Source organism: Alosa alosa, chromosome 23 (assembly GCF_017589495.1).
Source record: "Alosa alosa isolate M-15738 ecotype Scorff River chromosome 23, AALO_Geno_1.1, whole genome shotgun sequence".
In the NCBI taxonomy this organism is placed as follows: domain Eukaryota; kingdom Metazoa; phylum Chordata; class Actinopteri; order Clupeiformes; family Clupeidae; genus Alosa; species Alosa alosa.
Window position 1 is genome coordinate 25,208,280 of NC_063211.1, and position 19,412 is coordinate 25,227,691.

The 19,412-nt window shown below is 47.8% G+C and overlaps 1 protein-coding gene across 1 annotated transcript in view; it reads left to right on the plus strand.

The window, feature by feature from the left end:
• Positions 1-19,412, plus strand: part of adamts6 (ADAM metallopeptidase with thrombospondin type 1 motif, 6) — a 54,377-nt gene that overhangs the window by 25,055 nt on the left and 9,910 nt on the right. Inside the window, exons 13-22 of the mRNA XM_048235409.1 lie at positions 1,107-1,214; positions 3,626-3,771; positions 5,898-5,961; positions 8,338-8,440; positions 8,890-9,023; positions 10,126-10,249; positions 12,176-12,256; positions 13,659-13,822; positions 14,311-14,449; positions 17,151-17,280. Coding sequence (XP_048091366.1) covers positions 1,107-1,214; positions 3,626-3,771; positions 5,898-5,961; positions 8,338-8,440; positions 8,890-9,023; positions 10,126-10,249; positions 12,176-12,256; positions 13,659-13,822; positions 14,311-14,449; positions 17,151-17,280 — 1,193 coding nt within the window. The remainder of the gene's footprint in view (positions 1-1,106; positions 1,215-3,625; positions 3,772-5,897; positions 5,962-8,337; positions 8,441-8,889; positions 9,024-10,125; positions 10,250-12,175; positions 12,257-13,658; positions 13,823-14,310; positions 14,450-17,150; positions 17,281-19,412) is intronic.

Consider the following 19,412-nt stretch of genomic DNA (forward strand, 5'->3'; position numbering starts at 1 on the left):
GATTGATTAGATGCATGCAGACTATTCCATGCAGACCATTCCATGTACTGAAAGCAGGAAACAAAGCCCACCAGCCCGCACGGACCCAGTGCCCATCAAGCCCACTTGTGATTGGACTCCCAGGATCCTCAGCGTGATCCCTGCCATTGCGACCCGCTGTCTTTTCACTTTCACTTCAATCCGTCAGCGCCAAAGGCAGTCACGTTCCTGCTCTGGGTTTTCTGGCCTCCGATGGATTGATATTGTGAATGGGCCCAGTCCAGCTCTTATTGGAAACAGCTGCTCTGCCCAGATTGCTGGGGACCTGGGGGTCAGAGCCCGAGCTGGCCGTCGTCTCTCTCTCTCTCTCTCTCTCTCTCTCTCTCTCTCTCTCTCTCTCTCTTTCTCTCACCCCCTCTCTTTTTTTTGTTGTGGATGTGCTCCGCGCTACACGGTTGTCTTGTGGGCCCTTTGAAGTGCTGCCTTGTTAAACGGATCTAGTTCACTTTAGTAGGAAATCTAATGCAAATGTTGTCCAGAGCTGAACTTGTCACACACACATAAACATACACACACAGGCACACTCACACACACACACACACACAGAAAATTACTTTTTCTAATGCTTGTCTGCTTACGAAGCTGGCAGACATCCCCACCAGCACCCTGTCCACCTCAGTCCATACAGCTTAGTGTTGTGGTCAGTACTGTGCCAGAGAGAGAGAGAGAGAGAGAGTGAGGCTGAGGTAACTTGTTTACAAGTTCCAAAGACTTTTTTGTTTTGTCTGCTGTTGTTCTCTGTCTCGAGCATGTGTGTGTGTGTGTGTGTGTGTGTGTGTGTGTGTGTATGTATGTGTGTGTGTCTGTGTGTGTCTGTGTGTGTGTGTGTGTGTGTGTGTGTGTGTGTGTGTGTGTGATTATTTTTTCCCCTTCACACTGACTACAGTCTACAGACAACTGGCTTGCAGAACTGAAATGGAGACAGACATTATTATGTTTTAAACACAGTAACGTTTGACTTTATTTATACATGAGGAAATGCCGTCGTAATTCTCAGTCAGGGTGTATATTACATGACGTGAGTGTATATTATATTCTGACCAACTACCTTTTGCCTTCTTTCCTAGGAAGTGTGTAGAGAGCTGTGGTGTCTAAGCAGGAGTAACCGCTGTGTGACCAATAGCATTCCAGCCGCCGAAGGCACCTTATGCCAGACGGGCAGCATCGAGAAGGGGGTGAGTCAGGGGCGCTGTGCTGTGCCCATTCACTGCCCAAAGGGAGTAGCCCAGTCATTTCTCTACTGATATCTCTTGAAATAAGATTACCTCCACTATATTTAACACCACATTCATGATGGATAGACGATCCGTCTGTGGAAAGGTTTTGTATGCTTTGGTCTGTCTGTTGGCTCAGTCTCATGTCTACCTGAAATTAGTGGACAGGCTGGATGGAAAGATGGGGCACTATAATTTGAGGGCGGCATTAATGAGTAAGTAACTATCCACACATAGTCAAGTATTCCAGCCAGTTACAGCATCTCTTCCGTTTATTTTCAGAAGTTCTGAACATACACACACTTCAAAGAGCACATTTGGGGTGAGCTAATCCGCAAACAGCTAAGCGCTCTACCAGAAGAAGCTGATGCTAACATCAACATTAACCTGAACTCGAGCCTTAGCTTCCCCCAGCCAGTCCAGCCTCACCCTTCAGCGTGCCCTGATTGGTTTATACAGCTAGACTGTATTGGAATTGCAGTCTCTGATTGCAGACCCCCGGGTAGTCCATTAGACCATTTTTTTCTCTTGAGAGTATTTATTTTTGTGATTGCTGTCTGAAAGTAAGGCCAGATAGCTGAAGGTCTCCAAAAGAGCCGTAGACACAGGTGCTGTGGACTTGTTGAAGCCATATTACCACCCATACACAGGCCTCAGTACAGGCTAACACAGGGACAACTCTCCAGCACAGCTGCGCGCTCTCTCTCTCTCTCTCTCTCTCTGTCCCTCTGTTTCTCTCTTGCACCCTCTCTTTCTCTCTCTCTCCCTCTGTCTCTCTCTCTCTTGCACCCTCTCTTTCTCTCTCTCTCCCTCTGTCTCTCTCTCTCTTGCTCTCTCATTCTCTCTTTCTCTCTTACTCCTATTCAGACCTGCTCTGCTTCCATTGTGCCCGGGAGAGATGAGAATAAGATGGCCATTCCCAACGCCCACTCATGCACACATGGAGGGGGGGGGGTGAGGGTGCTGGGGGAGCTGTGGGGTCATCAGTTCACGTCTGTGGCGGGCCAGGTCGGGGAGAGACAGTTTTAACAGAGATCACAGCCCCCATTGTGCGCGGGGCAGCGGCGGCTCAGGAGCCCCAATGGGAGCGCGTCACCAGCTGTCCGGCTGCATTAGCGTCGGCCCGGCGCGCCCATTCAACCTGGCGTCCAGCGCCGGGCCCCCGTGTGTGGACGCCAGCAAGTGGCCCTCTTCGCTCGGCCCCGGGCCGCCACCGCTTCAAAGGAATACGAGTGTCAGCCATTTCTTAGACTGTGTGTCATAGGGCCAAGCCCCTGCCAACAACAGAGCAGGGCTGGAGCTGGTGTGGAGGGAGGGAGGGAGAGGGTGATGGAGAGGGTAACAGAGAGAGGGAGGGACCACTGGGTGGGATAGGCAGGTTAAAGGAAGAGAAAGATGCAGTAGTGGATGGAGGGATGAGGATGAAATAGAGTGAAAGTGGACCAGAGGCAATGAGAGAGAGGGAGAGAGAGGGAGAGGGAGAGGAGGCCATATAATTCATCAGTCCATGAAGATCATTGTGAACCCACAGTCAAGCTATACTATACAATAGACCAATAAGAGTGGTTGTAACTGTTTGATGTAATGTGTTCAGGCCCTGCATCAGAGGCTGCATCAAATGGGAAATCTCAGGGAAGTTCCAGGATGTACTAGTTCCCCTGTGAGACCTGTGTGTTTTGAAAACACTCTCTCTTGGTCTCTCCACCAAAGGAAGCCTCAGTGCTTGCCTTTGTCTCCTTGCGGCCGATAAGACAATCTTAAGGGGGCTATTTTGGGCAGACCTGTTGCTAGCTAGACACTATTAATCTTGTTTATGTAGTGTCTTATCATATTAGCCTCCTTTCGGATGGTAGACAGTGGTGAGGCAGTCATTTCCTGGCCAGCACCTCGTGTGTGTGTGTGTGTGTGTGTGTGTGTGTGTGTGTGTGTGTGTGTGTGTGTGTGTGTTTGCGAGCACGCTGTGGTTTAACCTACTGACACAGTTGTGGTGTGAGGACACACATTGTCCAGCGTCCAACTTTTCCTCTCCCCTGTCCTTGTGCAGACGTAATGAGATTACCACGTGAGATGTCTCCTCAGCCTAACCCAATGTACCTCATTTACTTTTAAGGAACTGACATGAGGACTGTGACGTCGATCCAATTACTTTTGCTCAGCAAATTATTAAAAGCACAGAGTATAGTGTCTGTTCATCATTCTGTCACTCAAGACTGTTTTCTATCTCTCTCTCTCTCTCTTTCTCTCTTTCAACCTTCTCCCTCCATCTTTTTCTCCCTCTTTTGGTCGCACTGTTTATCTCTGTATCTCTTTTCTCTCTCCCTCTCCCTGTCTCATCTCTGCGTGTGTGTCTCTCGCTCCCTCTCCTCTTGCAGTGGTGCTACCAGGGCGACTGCGTGGCATTCGGGACGTGGCCCCAGAGTGTGGACGGAGGCTGGGGCCCCTGGTCCATGTGGGGGGAGTGCAGTCGGACGTGCGGAGGGGGCGTCTCCTCCTCCATGCGACTCTGTGACAGCCCACCGTAAGTAGGCAAAGTAAGCCATGGCAAGCTGAGCGTGCACGCCGGCCCATCTCCACGGCAACGTGACATGCAAGGGCGGGGAGGGGGTGGGGTGCGGGGGGGCCCTCCCGTCTCCGAGGAGCCACACATGTAGACCCCTCTCCATGGCAACCATGCAGGCTTCCTCATGATACTGACAGGCATATACAGGATGTCAGAAGTCTTCTGGCCTCTTCAAACAAAACTACAAAAACCACTGGACATAGATTTGCATAATTTATTTGGCAGTCGTTTTATCCAAAGTAGAGGTGTAAAAGTCTGACTTCAGAAAGTAAAGGTCCTATCACATATTTCTTCCAACCATTGATTGAATTAGCTGATTCTAATTTGTATTTTGCACGGAAGGCTCCTTAGTCAGCTCATATATTTCCAGTGGAGTGTCAGTTGTGTTGTAACGGCATCTTCTGTTATATTCCGCTCTTTTCATGTTCACTCTGACACTAAATATCTTGTTTATGCCCATCAGGGCAACTCTTTATTTAACTCTGAATACGTACACAATGAACCACACCGAACCGGGTCCATGTAAACAGGTACATTAAAACAATAAACGCTGACTTTTCACCAGAGATATATGCGCACACTAAAGAGCCTTCTGCTAAACTCGACTAGTACAACTCCTCAGGCAGGTAGATCCGCTAATTAGTGAATATCACCTGAAGTCCACAGGTAGAACCAATACATGGTTGGGCTTTTACTTTCTGAAGCCTGACTTTTACAACTCTGATCCAAAGTGACCTAGAATATTCTATATTTTAAGTGCCTCGAACCCACGGCACTTGCGTAGTTACACAACCTCAACCTATTTCCTTACCTACCCTACGCTACTTGCACTAGTAGTCCATAGACCATATTGAATTCGTCATACCTACGATGATATATGACACTGTTGTGGTTGATGTTATGGTCATGATGTTATGACGGTCAGTCGGAATGGGGTCAAACAGCCCAGATTCATTCATCACCTGTTCTGGAGGACGCAGGCCCAGTCAGACAGTCTGGTGTGTGGGTTCATGTGCGCATGTGTTTGGTACGGTAACTGGAGAACCGTCACTCACCGTGCCTCAGTGGGAACCTGCGGTGTGGCAGGCGCAGCACTTTCCTCAACTGCACCGGCCCTGGGAGTTCAGTGTGTGAGTGTGTGTCAGGGTTGTGTGTGTGTGTGTGTGTGTGTGTGTGTGTGTGTGTGTGTGTGTGTGTGGGTGTGTGCACATGTGCATTCGTGTGTGTGTGTGTGTGTGTGTGTGTGTGTGTGTGTGTGTGTCGGAGATAGTGTATATGTGTCTCTATTTGTGTGTGTGTGTGTTGAGGTTGGTGTGTATTTGTCTACATTTGTGTGTGTGTGTGTGCATGTGTGTGTGTGTGTGTGTGTGGGGGGGTGTGGGGGGGTTGGTTGGGTTTCACTCCTGGCGGCGGCGGAAACGTCTGTCCTCGCTCTCGCCCCCACAGACAGGGAGCTCGAGGTGGCCGCCATAATGCAGACCACCTGTGTGTGTTACACGAGTGTCTGTTCACACACGTGCGCGGGCGCACGCACACACACACGCACGTGCACACACGCACACAGCATGACACACCAGGCATCAGGTCCACATTCATTCCCTAGCATCATCTAGCATTTACCAATCTAGAGCATTCATTTGCATAAAGCATTAGTGAGCCTATGATAGCCTGCAGTCTTGTTAGCAATTGAATATAGAGGCTAATAACTCATACTGTTCTGTAGCCTACAACAGATATTACCGGAGGAGATGATCACATCAGATGTCCCCTGACCTGCCACAAATGATAATTGTTTAAACCTGACGTTTCATCAACTGTTGATTGGTTAAATAAAAAATAAGCCGACTGAGCTGACGCATGTGTCTTATGTCTTTCCCATGAGCGCAGCACGTTAGCCTGCTTTAGCTGGTTAGCACTGCTATTGTAGCACTCTGTTGTCCCTCCAGGTGCTCATCTCTCAGTGTGGAGGTGTGATTGGGGATCTCTTCAGTGGGGAGTGACTTGTGGCTCATCTCATCCATCTGCACTCTTTTCTCTCTCTCTCTCTCTCTCTCTCTCTCTCTTTCTCTCTCTTTTTCTCTCAGGCCCTCAGGAGGAGGGAAGTACTGTCTGGGGGAGAGGAAACGCTACAGATCCTGTAACACTGACGTGAGTGCAAGCACTCGTACACACACACACACACACACACACACACACACACATTTTATGTATTATGAATAAGCCACCACTGTCAAGAAAGATCCTGTAAATCAGCAGTTAGGATAGAGAGAATAGAATAGATTAGTAGATAGAAATTGCTTTGTTGCAGTCATTTTAGCCTTGGTGCATTTTTCTTTTTAAAGAAAATAAAGTCCAATAAAGAAATCACAGCGGTCCAATTTCTTTCAAACAACTGCTGTCAAAAACAATTGCTGTGCACAAATATTTGTGTGAAGCTGGACATTTGTAAGTCTCCCCACCGACCATTTCAAGGTGTCCTGATTTTTCTTGACATGAAAATTGAGCCTGGCGGGGGGCTTGTGGCCAGATCACCACAGCAGTTAAAAATAACAGCGAGGTCCAAGAGAGCACTGGACATTTTCTTTCTTTTTTTTTTTTTTTTTTGCTTTGGGAAACAAACATCCCCAAATTGCTGCCCCGGCCATCCCAGAGACCAGATGTCCAATGCAAACCCGCCAGCCGTGGCCAGGGCTCGGAGCGCGGTTAACCCCAACACGCAGAGCAGGGCAGATACAGACCACTGGCCTGCCACCAGCACTCATCTGACCAGGGTCTGTCTTCATACTGTACCCCAGCTCAGAGCCCAGGGACCAGAGGGGGGTGAGCTGGACACGCTGTGGTGGTCAGGGGCGTCCAGATCAAATCTCTAGCGCTTCCTTATTGAGCTGAGTCATGGAGGTGGACCCCATGGGGCTGCGGTTCTTGTGGCAGATATTTGCTCTGGTGTTAGTGACAGTGATAGCCATTCTCTACCCCACACAGATCCCACTGGGCCTTACTGTACACAGGGCATTTCAGGCCGCTCGCATCACTACAGCAGAGCTCACTTACACTATCGGATAAGCCAATGTCAGTCTGGTACCATTTGCTGACCATTTGTTGATTGATGATTGGTTCATCAATCACTATAATAATAATAATAATAATAATAATGATTTGTTTTTAATTTGTTTTATTTGTTACACAGATGTGGGTTTTCAGAGCCGTTTTGTGTTGTAAGATGGAGTCGAGAGCACTGATGTGTGAGAGGAGTGAGTTCCACAGTTTGGGTGCAGGATAGGAAAAGGCCTTTGCTCCCATTGTGGTGAGCCTGATGTTTGGTACTGACAATAATCCAGCTATAGATGAACGTAGTGAACGGGAGGGTGTATATTATGACATATGGAGGGCAAAGGTTATGGAGGGCTTTGAATGTCATTAACAGGATTTTAAAGTTGATTCGTTGAGAGACAGGGAGCCAGTGTAGCTCTGTCAGGAGAGGTGCGGGTGATGATCTGCTCTGAATGAGTTGGAGGCGATGGATGAGTTTGTTTCGGATGCCTGTCAGGATTGCATTGCAGTAGTCGATTTGAGATGCTACAAGGGTGTTGACAAGCACTTCAGCGGAATGTTGCGTGAGTGCAGGGAGCAGTCTGGAGATGTTCCTGAGGTGAGAAAGTGCAGTCCGACAGACATTATTGATGTGGCTGGAAAATGAAAGGGTACTGTCCAGGATAACGCCAAGGCTCTTCACCTGTTTGGAGACAGGTATGATGGACTCATGGAGATTGAGTAGATACTATTTTTGCCGGCATAGATGTGATGCCAATAAGTAACAGCTCAGTTTTCTTACTGTTGAATTTCAGTAATTTCAATAATTTTTTGTCATCTATGTCATCCATGGAGACAAGCAATGAGTGTATTGGGTAGTGATGAGTATGACTAGACTATGGCCTAATTTACTGTACCTTACTGCTTGCATAGGTGGATTATCCTTAGTTATATCATCATCATCATATTACTTCCTCATCACTATAATGACATCCCCATGTCATAGCTGCACCATCACTGTCACACCACCAGCAGTTGACCATATAAAGTACGTCACCATTGTCCCCACATCATCCCATCACACCATCATGTCACATGACCAGCGCTACATAGTTGCATCAGCGCAGCATTTCCCCGGTGACAGCACAGCTTCGGACTGCGCTGACTCAGGAGCTGACCCAAGGAATATGCACGGTCATCACTGTGGTAGACGGATGACCAAACCCCTGAGCAGAGTGGGCATTGTTCAGCAACAGTTAATGAAATACTCATTTGTGAAGTAAATAGCAAGTGTTATATAAATAGCAATAATTAGTGTTATTTAGATTATTGTTAAATAGTGATGTTTTCACATATCTTGTTTGACTATCTATCCAACAACAGATTACATCAGTGTTTATAGACTTCAGGTTTTAGATTGACTCTCTGTGTGGCTGCTTTCTGACTGTTTGGATTCACATTGTTGTTTCTGACCAACTTGCCATGTCGTTACAGGCCTGTCCTGCAGGGTCTAGAGACTTCCGTGAGAAGCAGTGTGCCGACTTTGACAGCTTGCCCTTCCGTGGGAAGTACTACAACTGGAAGCCATACACTGGAGGTGAGCTGCTCGCGGAGAACCCTCTCTCTGCTCACACAGCCCCACAGCAGGGGAGAAAAACACAGCACACCAAGTGACCGTATACATATGCGGGGCTAAACACACCACACCAAGTGACCGTATACATACGCGGGGCTTGTGTGTGTGTACTCTGCCAACATCAACAGAGTGAGCGCTCTCTTTGATGCCCTGAGAGAGAAGGGCATTCCGAGCGTGGCGTGTTTACTGGGTCGGCAGTCATCTGTGGGACATGGCTGAACGTTTCTGGGAGGCTGGCTTTTGGGGTCGCTTAACCTAGCCTCAAGTGGTGTGAAAATCATGGTTACTTAACCTACTGCGGGGAGGGTGGGAGAGTTCCCAGGCCTCATTTAACATGGGGCCCAGATTTGAATGACGGGCAAATAAGTCAAGTGTCTCGTGCATGAACTAAAGCTGCCCTCTCCCTGTAGGTGGGGTAAAGCCCTGTGCGCTGAACTGCCTGGCCGAAGGGTACAACTTCTACACGGAGCGCTCGCCAGCCGTCATCGACGGCACACGCTGCCAGGCGGACACCCTGGACATCTGCATCAACGGCGAGTGCAAGGTACCAGACACACACCAGTCACTCCTCCTACAACTGAGTCAGAAAAATACAACTATAAAAGAATAAAACACCACTGGATTTAAAAAGATTTAAAATGAAGTGGGACACATAAAACCATACAATAAAAAAACACATATGCAGTGTGTTTCAGGAATCAAAAGTTTTTCACTGGAGGTTATTTCCACTTAATTGGACTTTTTACACAAACAAGGATGAGGAAATGCACAAGTTTCCAAAAGCCCTCCTGTATGACTGAATGGATTTGTTTTGTATTGTACCCAAAAAAACTTGCAGTTGAATGCATCACCGAGAAGGCCTTATTGACTCAAAGCCCTAAGGTCACTGTGTGTCTGTAGCCTGGTTAGAAGTGGTCACTGGTCAAAATATATGTTTATGTGGGACTATGAAAGTTTGCCAGTATAAAGAGAAGTATGCATGTATTTACAGTTTATTTGTTAGGGACAGATATAGTTTACACAGACAAACTGAGAACAACTATCTGATGTAAGTACCATGTGTCCATAGCTAATGTGTGAGCGAGTTAGTTTAGTTAGGGAAGTGAATTAAGCTGACAGCTGAAGGTACACTATATGGACAAAAGGATATGGACACCTTGCCATTACGCCTACAGGAACTTTTATGACATCCAATTCTAAATCTGTAGGCATGGGATAGCTGGAACAGCTTCCAGTCTTCTGGGAAGGTGTTCCACACGATTTTGGAATGTGTCTTTTGAAATTGTTGCGCATTCATCCAAAAGAGCATTTGTGAGGTCAGGCGCTGAGGTCGGAAAGGGGCTTTCACCAGACTGTTCCCATAAAGCATAGCGTAGAATGGAATAGAAGAATAGAATGGTCTAAAATGCTTTGGTATGCTAAGATGTAAATTCATTGCAGTGAAAGGAGTCCAAGGAAGACATTTCTAGTCAGTCAAGACCATACAGTACATTTCTACACAGGTTCACCACTACCACGTACTTGCAAAATGAAATGCTGCAGACCATTATCAGACCCTAAAGAAAGCATTTATCTGAAGTAATGCAGAAAACACTGTGAATGTCCTCTTTTGACCACCGTCTGTGTGTGTGTGTGTGTGTGTGCAGCACGTGGGTTGTGACAACATCCTGGGCTCCGACGCCAAAGAGGACAGGTGTCGTGTGTGTGGCGGCGACGGCAGCACCTGCGAGATGACAGAAGGCCTGTTCAACAGCTCCCTCCCACGAGGTGGTGAGTGACTGGTCCGCATGGGATCCTTTGTGCTCAGGCTTTTGAGTTAGTTTTCACCGTCCCTATTTTTTTTTATAGGGCTTTTTGCCCTTATTCTGATAGGACAGCGAAGAGCGACAGGAAGTGAGTGGGAGAGAGAGATGGGGTGGGTTTGGGAAATGACCGCAGGTTGGATTAGAACCTGGTCCCCGTGGGCACTTGGACCCGTACATGGTATGGACGCTGTAGCCTGTTGCACCACAGCGGCCCCCTCACAGTCCCTAATTTGTTTGATTGTATTTCCCATAATTCTGTTAGCAGTACATTCCGTCTTGTGTGAAGCACAATGAAAACTGCGTACTCAAGTGTGAACAGCAGAGACATACACACATTGTCTTGGAATCTTGGTGAGGGGGGTTATTCTTAGGATGTGGTTTAGAGGCAGCTAAATCAGAGTGAGTAAGTAGTAAATCTAGACGATTTAGACTTAGAAGAGCCTTATGGCATCATTCTCCTTGCAAAACTAAGCCACAGGACTTCTATTAGGAGATGGTGAGGTAGGTAGGAGGCGTGTTAACTTTCCTACTTTTGTCACTAAACTTAGAATATCCTGCAAAACAGCATTAATATGAGCAGTTGGGATCCTGGTGTTGCACTAGACCCTGAGACCAGACCAAAACATAGGCTTAGAAAACTATAAACAAGTAAAAATATTTAGTCTTATCTCTAACGTTGGCTTGAAGAAGCAGCATCTGTTTGTTTTGAAGCTGCCATGCTGTTGTGGACAGACAGTTGTGTTGTTTTGTCTGTGTTCACTGTTTTCCGTGGAGGGACCCTATGGAGCAGACTGGACCTTGTTCCAAGGCGGAGGGAGCCGGTCAGGCCGTCTCCCCTCTGCTCTGCTTCATAGGGTGCCTAGCCAGCCTCAGTCTGCTCCGCTCCCTGATTAGAATGTCTTTCCAGAGGGCTGATAGGCCACTGGCACTGTGTGTGTGTGTGTGTGTGTGTGTGTGTGTGTGTGTGTGTGTGTGTGTGTGTGTGTGTGTGTGCAGCCAGCCACAAGGAAAAGTGATGCTCTCTGGAGACGCTATTCCTCAGCATTCACAACCCTGCCAAAAGCGACACATTTTTTCTTTTCTTTGCTTTTTTCCCCTCCCGTCCCCCTTTCAGGAGGTACATCCTCACTGCGAGGGCAAGGTGAAAACCTAGTAACGTTTTTATTTTTTGGCAACGTGTCTTTGACACTCGGCCAAAAGCAGCTCCGTTGCCAAGGGCTGTGTTTTTCACGGAAAAAGCCTTTTCTTCGTTTCATTTCTGTCACACATCGGTGAAGATTATATTTAGGGTCGAGAAACAAGTTGTCAAAACATAAACAGAAACCTAATGAGTTAATGAATTTTCATTGCATCATCCAGTGAGGGAATTGATCAGGGGGGAAAAAACAAAGCATGCAATGAGCCTGCAATGGATCTGTGTCCAAGAGGTGTCTATAGAGAGGGAGAGATCGAGTTTTTCTCCTTTTAAGGTATAGCCTGTAAATCTTGTGAAAAGGGGAGGGGGGAGACACAGGGCTTTCCTTTGGTTTCACAGCACGTGTATTATGAGTCCCTGTTGCTCAGTGACTCCAGTTTGACATATTTTAGGAAGACAAAACAAATTTACCTTTCTTAGGTTTAAGCTGTTACTAGTGATAAAACTCGACACAACACAAAGGATGACGACCTTCCAAAGCATTAAGTGGAAAGGTCTTATCGTAGAAATATGACAAGAATCACAGCCTTTTTTATTGTCTGTGATTAAAGCTGACTGGTAAATGTGTAATCTTTACAGCCCACTATGAATCATGTTTGAATTTATTATTCTGTTGGTCCAAAAACATGAGCGTGGCTATGTGTGATATGAGTATTGCATAGCAGTTGCACTAACACATTGTTTTCATTCGTCTAGGCTACATGGAAGTCGTCCAGATACCTAGGGGGTCCGTTCATATTGAAATCAGAGAGGTGGCCATATCAAAAAACTACATTGGTAAGTCTTTCCCTTAACATACAGGGATATTTGGATATTTGAATCGGGACATTCGTCACCAACCAGCCGACCGGCTTGAAAAACCACCTAGTTATTCCTTCTAGTGAGTCAAGCCAGTGGGAGAGATAAAACACATTGTGAAGTGGTTTGGTCTCGCGGAGAGCTTGCCCATTAGGCACCCCCGTAGGCGTAAATCAGAATTACTCTGACAGCCGCTGCCTCTCATATAAACCCCACTGGTTTGTGTTGACAAAAGCGACGTTACATTTCTTTTCCCCCTCCTCTCCTCTTCCTCTCCTGGGGTAAACAGATTGAACGAAAACATTTGCAAACAGTGAAAATGAAAAACAACTAATGGAAACAATCAAACAAGGCCTCCCCCCCCTCACACCCCCCAATTACTCGCGAGGCATCAATATGAGTTCAGCTGCTGACAGCTTGTTGAGATTTCAGTTAATCGCGACCATCTGCGGGCAGCTCCTCGTCGGGTCTGTTGGACACCGGACTGGTCGGTGTCCGTCTCCCAGGGAGAGTCGAGTTTGTTGTTAGTGTCTGAGAAATGACTAGTGCTTATTAAACGCATATCTCCCAAGTCCCTCCGGTCTGAGTGTCTGTGTGTGTGTGTGTGTGTGTGTGTGTGTGTGTGTGTGTGTGTGTGTCTGTGTCTGTGTGTGTGTGTGTGTGTGTGTGTGTATGTGTGTGTGTCTGGTGCGTGTGCGTGTGCATGTGCGTGTGTGTGTGTGCGTGTGCGCGCGCGAGTGTGTGCATATGACCCAAAACGTGAGATTTCAGACAATAGGAAATTTTTCCCCAGGAAGTTTATTCCTTCATTGTCTAGCCAAACATGGGCCGTCTCATGATGAAGGGGGGGGGGGTCTGTCTGTGCTGAGCTGGCTCCCCCTCCTCTCCTCACTAAGGCCCTCCAAAGCACAGACTAACACCCACAGGGATTGACGAGATCACACCATGTCTGTGGGGATCGTTTTCTCATGTCTTGGCAGCCATTGAGACGAGTTGGTCACTTATCATTGTTTATGCAGGTTTGAGTGAAGCAAGATGCCTGTAATCTTACCAATAAAATTCAATTGGGTATCAAGATCAGCTAACATTACTAGGCTGTTTTTCGTGTTTTATATCAATGTGAAGAAAATGTGCTTATTCTTGACCTCAATGGTTGATACAAACCTAACTTCCTGTTATTACTGATAGTCTAATGGCCTGATAGTCTAATGGCCTGTTATCACTGATAATCTATGGCCTGTTATTACTGATAATCTATGGCCTGTTATTACTGATAATAGTCTATGGCCTGTTATCACTGATAGTCTAATGACCTGTTATCACTGATAGTCTATGGCCTGTTATTACTGATAGTCTAATGGCGTTCCTCTGCCTCCATCAGCTCTGAAGTCAGAGGGTGACGACTACTACATAAACGGCGCCTGGACCATCGATTGGCCTCGCAAGTTTGACATCGCCGGGACGGCCTTCCACTACAAGAGGCCTGCGGACGAGCCCGAGTCTCTCGAGGCGCTCGGCGCCACCACAGAGACGCTGGTTGTCATGGTAAAGGCGGTCTCAATAATATCTGTTGTAGAAGCCTCGTCAGCCATCTCTGGTGCCTCAGTTGTAATACAGCGGCTGTAGAGTATCACTGTCTCTTTTGCAATCATTGCAAGACAGTGTTGGCTTGATGTCTTCAGTATCTGATGTCCTTTTCCCCATGATGGCCTCCCTATATCTCTTGTCCTCTCGCTCCTTCTCAGTGAGTTGACGTTTTCTGTCTGTGTTTTGTATTCCTGCATCTTTGTATTTCTGCCTTTCTCGTCTTTGTTGTCTTCCCACCTTCCTGTCTCCCTTTGTCTGGGCTCCCTGCTGTGGGATCCCTATTTCACTTCCTGTCTCCCTTTGTCTGGGCTCCCTGCTGTGGGATCCCTATTTCACTTCCTGTCTCCCTTTGTCTGGGCTCCCTGCTGTGGGATCCCTATTTCACTTCCTGTCCTCCACGTCATTTTCCTCTGACGTGTCGTGTCCTGTCTGATTGCCTCTGCCAGGTGCTTCTTCAGGAGCAGAACCTGGGCATCCACTACCGCTTCAACGTGCCCATCCAGCGCACGGGCAGCGGAGACAACGAGGTGGGCTTCTCCTGGCACCTCCTGCCGTGGTCAGATTGCTCGGCCACCTGTGCCGGAGGTGAGTCCGCCACCATCAACTCTCCTGTGGTCTTTCACTCAACAATACACTCAATACACGTCGCCTTATCAACTTACACATTATAACAACATTATGAGGCAGATGTTATAGTATGCAGGAAGCATCTGAGGTTTTGAGTGAATGAGCTAAATCCGTTTTAAATACATTTGGTGTTACACAGCTGCCGGAGTATGGTATGGACCACCCAAAGCAATTGCCCATAAACCATTTAATGTGTTATCCACTTGCACTATTGTGCTGTACTGTACATTTTGGACAGATAAAGTGTAATACACTGGAATTAGTGACAGTGTTTTGCAGCAGAAATCTGCTTAGATGGCAAAAAAGTGGAAGAGTGGATGAATGGTCACTTTTCATCTTGGCAGTGTGTCTGTCGCTGGGGCCTTTTCAAACATTCCTCATGCGATGGCTTGGCCAGCATCTGTCCTTCCAGAATCACTCACGCACACGCACACACACACACACACACACACACACACACACACACACCACACACACACTCACTCACACACACACACACACACACACACACACACACACACACACACACACACACACACACTTACCACCCCCCCAGTCTAGCGTTCCAATGTGGTGTGCACAAGCGCATGGAGGTTGTCACCTCAAAAATGGCCTAGTCATTTAAACTCACCCCCAAAAACCAAATAGCATTTTCGGCGTAACAATAAATATTTCCCTCGCTGAAAACCACCAGCTTGTCAAGCGTCACCATTAGGATCCCACTGAAATATTTTCTGTGGAAATGCAAATAGACCCCGGCTGGCCAGGAGGGCTCTGGCTAGCGGAGTGCCGCGCTGTGCCGCATCGGATCAACCAATTTGTTGTTTGATTTGTCCGAGCAAAGAGTGTCTGGGCAACGGCGCGAAACAAGCAGCCCTCCTCCCAACCCCCCTACCCCAAGAGCAACACTTATGTCATTTGTAAAACATCGCAGGCCATTCTGCTGGCCAGGCACTGGCCAGAACGAGCCAGAGGTTCAGGGCGGAAGACCTCTGCCAAGCGACACAGTGGAATCCCCGCACACATACCCAGACACACACACACACACACACACACACACACACACACACACACCACACACACACGTTACTCTTACCTTTTTACGCAGCATTGTGAGCGCTGGAGCTTGTCCAGCCAGTGTAAATGAGGTGGTGAAGATACCTGACACAGATAGGGCTTAACGACGTGTGCGACTGCTGAGGTCATCGTTGGAGAGACTGTTTGGAGAAGAGAGGGGAGAACGGCGCTCAGCCGGCCGGCTCTGAGAGGCGGAGAGAGAGAGAGAAGGAGAGAGAGAGAGAGAGGGAGAGAGAGAGGGAGAGAGAGAGGGGAGAGCGCGATGCTGTGGAGACAGCTGGCGCGCGCTGAGCCAGGGATGCACACAGTGCAGTGACGTTAGCCTAGCGTGAAATCAGACATCGGAGAGGACAAACACAAGAGAACATTTCAGCTATGTTTGCAGTTTGCCACACACTCAAAGTCATTGGGTGGCTTCTAACGGTGTGCAAAATCCTCTGTGGTCAGGTTGGTCAGGTCAGGTTTTGTTCTTTTTTTGGCTGTTTGGCTGTTTTTTTGGCCACTGTCCACTGCCATGAGTTTTCTGCTTGTCCTGCCCCTTCTCCCTTCTGTAAAAATAATAATAACAATAATATGGGTTCAATAGCAGGATGACAAGGGCAGGATTTTCATTTTTAGGTGAACTGTCTCTTTAAGGTGTGCACTCTTATTTTGACACCTAGCCAATGTGTATCCCTCAAAAAGTGAGAAGGAACAGTTCTTACACAGTGTGTTGCTCATGAGAAACAGAGACCTACTGTCTGCATGCAGGGTCTATATTGAGCAGTGTTGTGTCTCTGTAGTACCTCACATTCTCAAACAAGAGCCAAAGAAAAGGCCTTGTTTTCTGTAAAAGTCATCCGCCACGGCAGTCTGTCAAAATGAGTCCTTTACCCACCAAAATATTCCACAGAGGAGACCATAATATCGCCTTCATCCAGATTAAATGTGTCAGAGTAAGAGTAAAACGCAAAAAAAAAAAAAAACTCCTGATGTTTGCTCAGTTCAGTTCATTATAACTTTATTTATCCCACAGGGCAATTCAACACACTATGTGTTAAACGGCCAATGCCCCCACACCACCACCCCTCCCCATTCCCCCGTTCCTCTCCGAGGTGTTCTTAGAGTAACAGACCACTGCTGGAGCCCACCACAGGCTCCATGCTTGAATAGGTGTTTTCTTCATTCCAAACGCAGCAGAAAACAAATGTTTTGGAAATGTGGGCAGTTTCATAACCCTAGTCTGGCACCCTTGGCTCCACACAGCGTGGGTTACATCTGCCAGAGCATATCGGCTTTTGAATGTACTATATGAGGCAGTAAATGCTTTTGCTTCCCCTATGCAAAAGTATAGACCTCTCTGATTTCACTTTGATTTCTCTATCTGATTGTGCTATGTAGCATATAGATTCTTTACATCTAGGGAGGGACGTGACTAAAGAGAGTGGTTCATTTTCTCCAGGGGCTTTTATGGTATGCACTTTGATGCATTTGCTAATCTGTGTGTGTGTGTGTGTGTGTGTGTGTGTGTGTGTGTGTGTGTGTGTGTGTGTGTGTGTGTGTGTGTGTGTGTGCATACATGTATATGCATGTGTGTGACCAGGCGTTCAGAAGCAGGAGGTGGTCTGTAAGCGGCTCGATGATGGCTCTGTGGTCCAGAACAGCTACTGCGACCTGGACAGCAAACCGCCAGAGAAGCAGAGGCCCTGCAACACAGAGCCATGCCCACCTGAGTGAGTACTGCACCACACCCACCACAGCCAAGCTCACCTGAGTACCACATCACACCGCACCACAGCCAAGCTCACCTGAGTGAGTACCACACCGCACCGCACCACAGCCAAGCTCACCTGAGTGAGTACCACACCGCACCTCAGCCAAGCTCACCTGAGTGAGTACCACACCGCACCTCAGCCAAGCTCACCTGAGTGAGTACCACACCGCACCTCAGCCAAGCTCACCTGAGTGAGTACCGCACCACACCGCACCTCACCAAGCTCACCTGGTGGTAGCCACACTGCACCTCAGCCAAGCTCACCTGAGTGAGTACCACACCGCACCTCAGCCAAGCTCACCCTGGTGGAGTACCACACCGCAGCACCTCAGCCAAGCTCACCTGAGTGAGTACCACACCGCACCTCAGCCAAGCTCACCTGAGTGAGTACCGCACCACACCGCACCTCAGCCAAGCTCACCTGAGTGAGTACCACACCACACCGCACCTCAGCCAAGCTCACCTGAGTGGGTACCGCACCACACCTCAGCCAAGCTCACATAGCAACAGCCACCTCGCTCCCCAAACCAACTCCCCTCGACTAAAACAGAAAGCAGATGACAGGGGAAAAAAGATTGTTGTGGGATGCTCTGGTGCAGCAGCGGAAAACGGAAAATGTGCTGGGCCGTCACCGTGGGGACCTGGACTCAACTCTCCACGTGTGTCGTAGGAGGGCCTGACCGCACGCAGCCCTCGCTGGCCAACACAGGGGCTGTATATCGCTCAGCACAGCTGAATACTCAGGAAGTAGGCAACAACGACAAACAAATCAAATCAAATCAAATCAAAAGCCATCCGAACTTCTCGGTGTGAAAGAACAGCCAGAGTCAGACCTGATGGAGTCTGCCAGATGTTTGCTGAAGAGGTGTTGTGTTATTTGAGTAGCACCAGGACCACAGCCCAATCACCTTGTGCAGCAGCTCAGCCTTATCACGCCATGGCGCGGATGCTCTCGTCCGGAGATACGGACAGGTCAAATCAGCGCTGCAGTGACCAAACTCATCTCTTTGATTCTTACTCTGGCTCTGTCTGTATGAATGCTGCATATGTCTCCTCAAAGGTGTCATACAGACAGATACACATACCAGAGTATTGTGATCAGTTCTGGGTCACTAAGCTCTGCAGACTGCAGTCATGTGGGCATTATGGTCAAATTTAAGTGCACACACTTCACTACACAATAAGATTGTACATGCTTTATAGTCAGGAGGGTGCATTTGTTAAATCTGTAGATACTCCAGCTTGCCTCAAAGTAGGAATATTGGAATGGTGCATTTGCCAACAAGGGACAGGTTTTGAGTTTTCAGTTTACCTTTGAGCTATTGCAGTTAGACACAGTTGTGCGATCATGGCAGTCATTTGTTCAGACAAAATATCTATACCTATGAGCTTACACACACTGAGATATTCAGTTTCTGTCTCATGCACTCCGCAGCGAAATGCATAACAATAGCATTGTCCAGCGGGGAGTCATGCTACTGATGGTGGTTTGGACATTCCAGCGCTGCGCATGTCCGCAGTCTCGCCGTCAGATTAGAGCGACAATAGCAGGCTGTGATTTTCTCATACCACAATTGAAACAATAGACTGGAAAAAGAAAAAAAAATCTGTAAAAAGCCCTCAGTGGAACTACAGAGCATCTAGCTCCCCCAGACACAATGTTGCTATGTAGACTTTACAGGAATGCTTGAATGTGAGTCTTAAAGAGATAAGATTTTCTGTGGGTAGCTGTATTTCTTTGGGCAGGTATATGACGCTTTCATGCCACTCTGAGTTGGCACAGGATGGCCGAGGATGGCTATAGAGGGTAGCAGAGGAAGACAGGCTGGGCATTTAATGAAAATAGTCTGTGGGCTGTTTATGTTTGTTTGCACAAAGCCAAGGATGAAGGAAGCGAGTGTCCATGTTTGTGTGTAGGAGTGCGCAAGGACAGCGGCTAAGTGAGAAGGCAGGCTATGCTGCAGGGGTTGGTTGAGGTGAAAGAGATTTTGATGTGAAAATGTTTAACTCCTCAAGTCACGAAGAGTGGCCGTGGTGCTCTTGGAGAGATAAATGAACTCTTTGAAGAACGAGATGATGTGCGTAATACAA